At 36.2% G+C, this 6,496-nt stretch overlaps 1 protein-coding gene across 3 annotated transcripts in view; it reads right to left on the bottom strand.

Annotated features, from left to right (window-relative positions):
• Positions 1–993: 993 nt before the first annotated feature.
• Positions 994–6,496, bottom strand: part of XRCC1 (X-ray repair cross complementing 1) — a 1,655,904-nt gene continuing 1,650,401 nt past the window's right edge. For all 3 annotated transcript variants that reach the window (XM_044080346.1, XM_044080348.1, XM_044080347.1), the window contains one exon: positions 994–2,456. In XM_044080346.1, the coding sequence (XP_043936281.1) occupies positions 2,343–2,456 (114 nt within the window). In that variant the 3' untranslated portion in view covers positions 994–2,342. The remainder of the gene's footprint in view (positions 2,457–6,496) is intronic.

Raw genomic sequence — 6,496 nt, 5'->3', positions numbered from 1 at the left:
ATGCGAAACTAATTCCCTTTATAAACACACTACTACATGCAATGAAGCAAATTTTGAGTTCTTTGTGTTGGAAGTTGTTCCAACAGATCCTAAAGGTGGAATGTGGGAAACGCTGGTAGAATACAGAGAGCTTTATTGGCAGATTTTGTTAGAATCTAATAAATATCCTGGTATTAATGATTTGATTTCTTTAGCCCCTGTATTGAAGTTAAGATCAGCAAAGTTATAACTTTAAGTTGGTACTTTAAATACACCTTGTACATTTGCACATATATCCCTTTTATTTACATACATACATACATATATATACTTTTTTAATTGTAGTTCCTGTTTACACCAGTAGAGGGAGGCATTGTATTATATTATATTATATTATATTATATTATATTATATATTACATATTTATTTATTTATTTGATTGTTTTAAAGTACTAGATATTTAAATATATACATATGTATTAGGTATTTTATAGACATTTTATTGTATTTTTAGCATTTGATGTACATACACTATTTATAAAAGTGACTGCTGCTATTTTCATCCTGTATTATTTATATTTTATTCTGTAACAAGTACATTTCATTGAGGTAATTGGAATTAATTAATCAAGGTATTTTATTGGTTGTTTTTTTAAGGTGTGTGTGCATTTAAACTAGTGTTTTTCTTTCATGTATTGTATCTGATGAAGTTTTTGACGAAACGTGGAGGTTGTATCAGCTACGTATTACTGTGTTTTCCTTACTGTCGCTGTTTGTGTTACCTGCTGCTCATTAAACTTTTGGTGCACTTTCGCTGGGGACCTGGTACCTTTTTTCGTTTACTGGCATTGTTTGGTACCTGCCTTGGATTTTGTTTTTAGTTCAACATATGTTTCCAATATGGGTGCTTGGTTAAATGCACAAGCATATAGAACAATATTAATCTTTATCCCTGATAAAAAAACACTCCTTTGAGAAAGTAAACGACTGTTACGAAAATTCACTCCCGATAAATACAAACAAGAACACATTCATCTTTATTAGAAAGAACAAACAAAACAAAAACACCAAATATGTGCTCACCTTACTAAGGCTAAAGTTGTATTGTCAAACTTAAATAATTTTTAAACAGACAACTCTGGCCCTGGACAGCATTTTTGTAAAATATAAATTCTCTTATTTCTATTTTTTTTTTTTTTTTACGTGGAATTTTTAACATGACATTTCTATTACCTAAATGTGAATTTAAAGATTTGTAGCTTTCGAAATGCAAATGTATGCTAGGTATGAATATTTAGTAAGCAGCTATGCTAATCAAAACATGTCATAATTCTAATGTCTCTTAACTATTTAATTCTGCTGCCATGTGTGTAAAACATTCTCTCTTTACAACAAAAACAGTGGAAAATAATGCACAAAAACAGCTTTGCAGCAAGCTGTTTATTTTAAGTCAGCTGCAAACCACAAAATATGCCAAATCTAACACCCATAGTTTTACACACTACACAAACTGAGTGTTCTCCTATCACTAGAGGCAAGTCCATGGTTGAGGTGTGGAGCAACCTGTTGGGTCACCCCTAGTATGGGTTTGGCCATAACTCTTTGAGAACTACAAAGGCACTACCAGTCAGCAACACTTACAGCTCCACAATAAGAATATGACAAAACTGTTTTTACTTAAGTAACAAAAGTGGAAGCACATAAAGCAGTTCCATAGTAGCAGCTGAATAAAAAGTTCTTCTCAAAAATAGTTTCTGGAAAAAAAATTACACCACTACAAATAGTGGCAAATCTGGAAATATAAAAAAACTGTGGTGTCCTCTTGGCCAGATAAATCATCTGAGTGTGTTCTGGGTAAACACCAGCACTCCAGTCAGCAAGCTTCATCTCTTTCTTCTTGCGTCTGTATGAAACCCTTGAATCTGTCACCAATTTATTTTAGAACTACAGCAGTAACACTAGTTAACATCAAGACAGGAAATCTATTAGGTTTGTCAAAATGGGATATTCTTCTTCACTGTTAAAAGGACAGAGTTCAGAATGAATGGTAACAATAAATTCTAAACATATTTAATAAAAAGCAGGCAAAACATCACACACTGCTTTGGGGTTATGTATTAGTATGGTTTCTTTGCTTAGGATAAAAAGATTGTAGTTGTTTTAAAACTTCAGTCCACCTAAAGTGGAAGCTGATGACATCCGAATGGAAGTATTTCATTTTTCAGCAAAGAAAGTGTAGGTATGCGGTCTCTCTTGCCCATATATTCTGTAAGCACACTTTCTTTCCACACCAATATGTAATATTCCCCCTTTCACTCTTGAAAGCTGCAACAACAAAGTTAATGAAAGCAGTGGCAAAGGCATTATGCCTGAGGTACTACAAGGTATGGCTGGTGTGGGATCAGCTTTTGTCTCTCATTGCAGGTGTATACCCATCGTGGCTTCACAAACAGCAGGCTTGAGTTTTCGTTTAAGGCCTGAAAAATAAGAAACAAACAAAAGAAAATTAACAAGAAACAGAGATTAACACAAGCCTTACATAACTTTTGGACAGAGGCTCCAGCTCATGATTCCTGAGTGCTACTGCTACTTCTCTCATTTTACCTGCATTGGGTTTTGCATCTCAGTGCTTCAGATGTTACCCAAAATAAGTCCTGCAGATTTTACCTTTACATTTCCACCACAATAAACTATACTCTAGAACAGATACTGTGCACCATTTGTAACTGCATTTCCTAACTGTATTGGCTATAGTGCACCTGAGGGGAAAAACATCTTGACTTAGCATGCGTTTCCAGATTTTTAAACATGAAAAAGTCACCAAAATAGGGAAATAGCATTTTAGAGTACAACCACACCCTTATAACATTACAGTCCAAATCAAAGATTTCCAGGATCAACCCAGTTATGATAAGAGTTAAGATACTGCTGTTTCTTTAAAACATTTTTGGGCACATTGGCATATTCATTTAACCCTTTCTCCTGGATTCAACTAAAAAGAGAAAAGGAGGTCACAGCCAGGGACTCCTGTTGTCATTTTTTTTGAGGATACACTTTTTTGCCCCACAACCTGCCCAGATCATTTCCAGATCAAGCAAGCTTCCTGCAGCTCTTTCATTTTTCCTTCTAGGTGCAAAAGGCATTGTGGAATCAAGGGATTTTAGCTTGGTCCTACCAGTGACCTTTTTGCACATGCTTCGGTAATCCAAGGGGATAATGTACACTGTATGTATACCCGAATCTCTCTCTTGCGAGGACTTCCAAGATGTCAATTCATATTTAAGTTCTTCTGCTGACCCTGCTGTGGTGTCAGTCTCCTCTGACAAGCCTTCTAAGCTCATGTTGTCTTCCAAGCTTCTGCCTTCAGATAAGGATAGTAGGGCAATAAGACTTCCAAGATAGCTGCACACTGAATAACAGCTTAATTCTAGCTTTCCCAGTGTGAAAACAGAAACTTAGCACAGAAAGCCAGTGGACCTACATTTCTGGATAAATTTCAATAACTGTCTCGTAAGTACACTGCATGGATGTCAGGTAAAAAGAAATACAGAGGACCTGAAGGAAAATCAGCTAAAAAAGGCGAAGAAAAAACAATGACAGGGAAAAGTACTGTAGCTGTTCAGCAAAAAGCAGTGGAAACTCCAGACATGACTTCCAGTAACCAAGAGGAAAGTATAAGGCAACTGCACATAGACCTGGCTAAAGTAAACGAAACACTGATGGAGTATATCAACTCAAACAATAAAAAAGCTGAAAAAAATGGAAGAAGCTTTAAACAGGTATTCAGATTAGGTGATAAAACTGCAAAACTCAGCGGTCGAAATGAGGAAAAGGCTGGCTGAATATGAGACTGTCCAAGAAAAGATGTCTCAAAAAATAATAGAATTGGAGGACACAGCACATAGGGAAAACCAGAGATTTTAAGCTGTACCAGAGAAGCTGGAAGGAACAGACTGCATTAATTTTATGAAAGCACAAATAAGCAACTGAACTGATATTCCACAGCAGGAGTTGTTAGATGAAAGAGCACACTGCGTGTATGCTCCAAACCTGACTATGAGAAAGCAACCCCGACCTTTAATAGGAAAGGTGCAATTATACAAGCAGAAGGAGTTGATTCTGAAAAAAACCTGTGGCAGAAGGACAAAGTACTAAAAGTGAGAGACAGCAGAGTGTTTATGGAGAATGATTACTCTTTGTACACCAAGCAGAAGAGGAGTAAATTTATTCCGCTGTTCAAGAAATGTCAAGAAGCAGATCTGAGACTCAAACTGCTGTACCCAGCTATCTTCATAATATTCTTCCCTGGAGGGACAAAATATTTTTTTTAATGAAGTACATGCTAAGGAGGAAATACAAAAGTTTGTCCAACAAAAAATGAAATGTGAACTAGGAGGAGGTTCTGCCTCTCATTCTTCTGGTAATAAACACCACAGAAATACTGAAGCCTTTTTCAATGTTTCAATGGAAAATGCTGGAGAGAAGGAAAGAAGCAGGAGGGTTGACTACAAGAATCAAAAGTATGTTGGAAATGAAGAAGAGAGAGGATTTGGGAGATGGAGATGAACAGGAGTAACTTGTAAATTGACAAATGTGGGACTGCAAAGCAATAATTATATTTGTGAAATACAACACAAGAAAATCTGGAAATATCAGACTTTTTGGACTTTGATGGACTTCTGGGCGACTCTAAAGCATATGCCCTACTTCATGTCATTGATTTTTGGAAAAATACTTAGGGGAGTAGAAGGGAAGGGAGAAAGTTAACTAAGTAAAATAAAATTATTAATAGTATTATTTTATAGTGCCTGATTTCCTCTGTATGCTATAAAGTAAACTTTTCTCAGTTATTTTAAGTGTAATGGGGATACTATTGCAAATGTGGTCCTGTTCCTTCTGCTTTCTCTCTCTCCTTGTTCAGTTTTAAGAAATGTAGGCACTGCTATGTAAAAAAAAAGAAGAAGAAGAAAAGGCCTGGTTAAAAGAGGATGAAAAAAAGAAAAATTAATGTACTTTTTCACATTTTTGCATAGGCATGTGACTGGATTGGGGCCCTTGACTTGATCTAGTAACAAGTTTTAAAAGAAAGCAAGTAAATTAAAAAGAATATTTAATATTATACATGTTTTTCTAGTGAATAAATGTATGCTTAGTAGCCATTCTATATCTGGTCCTCATGTCTCCATGGACGCAACTTGATAAAGATAAATTTTCTAGAAAAACAAGATAAATTGGCTAGGAAATAATGTTCTCTGAAAGCATTCAGGTGCTTTCCCAGCTTGGAAGCTAAAAAGATAAAAGTAAACCAGACAGCACTTAACAGAAGCACAGGCTGCACAAGGTGTCTTAGCACTGATGACCTTTCTTTAAGTTTTTTTTTTTCAAACAACTATATTGAATTATCACTTGTGACACAGGCAAATTTACATTCATACCTTTCTTTAAGGTTAACTCAATTCTATGAGTGTGGCTGTCAGTTTGGGACATTTGTTCCTATTAAGAGGGTAAAACTTCAATATTTGAAGATGTGCATAGTTTTGTGTGCTAGTATTACGTTAATAGGTTTTGGAGAGTCCCAGTGGTGTTTTTTTTTTTTTTTGAGGGCTTTCAATAAAAGAAAAAGTTTTGTAAGAAGTGACAGACTCAAATAGATATGACAAGAAAATGTATAAAAGCTCATCCTAACAAACAGTGTATGCATGTAACACAGAATCTCTCTCTAGTTTCCATAAAACATATTTCCTTGGATATTTTTGCCTTCTTCAATACAAGTTCCTTTGAAAATCTCAGACTTTATTGGGATTTCACTACAATCAACACCCCAAGCATCCTCCTCTCATCTTCCAATTACAGTCCTACAACTACCACATCATTCTTCTTACTCCTTGGCCTGCTTCTCTAGCACCTGGGACACTAAAGGAAATTGGGTTGTCTGGGAAACAGTCAAGGCTTCATTCCGCTATGCCAACAAAGTTGACTGTAGCTGTAATTTGCTAGTGATTAAACTTCCTGTACACCCCTAACTCCCTTCCATTCCCTTCTTTGCCAGAAGGAGCAGTGCAATGTTTGCTACACCAAGTTAGGTGTGGACACATGCTTCAACATACATAGACTGTGCACTGTTCTTCCAGCTTGAAGTCCCCTACAATACCTTTACTGCAGTAGCTACATTTTTGGGCTTTCCCCAGTTTCTGTTGTGGGAATCTAACAAACCCTTCCGACCAGAACAAGCAGACTAATGGCAAAACCTCACTACCATCCATTTGCAGCAACCTCTTCCAGCTTCCGGGAAACTAGTCATCCTTGAGTCATCTAAGGTGTAGTCGAGAACAAAACTTCTACATCATGGAACCTGATTAGACACTGCCACTGATTTGTCTTGTCCCACAATAATGATATGGTGTCACAACACTGCGGGATGAAGCATTATCAATAATAGGAATAGTGACTACAATGCTCCCTTGGGCTGACAAGGTGTATCACAGTGACATATGACATTTTGCAATATCATTTTCTA

The sequence above is a fragment of the Protopterus annectens genome, chromosome 8.part0, assembly GCF_019279795.1.
Source record: "Protopterus annectens isolate FY-2018-M chromosome 8.part0, PAN1.0, whole genome shotgun sequence".
Lineage (NCBI taxonomy): Eukaryota > Metazoa > Chordata > Ceratodontiformes > Protopteridae > Protopterus > Protopterus annectens.
The sequence above is the reverse complement of the archived record's forward strand: the minus strand, read 5'-3'. Positions and strand labels throughout refer to the sequence as shown.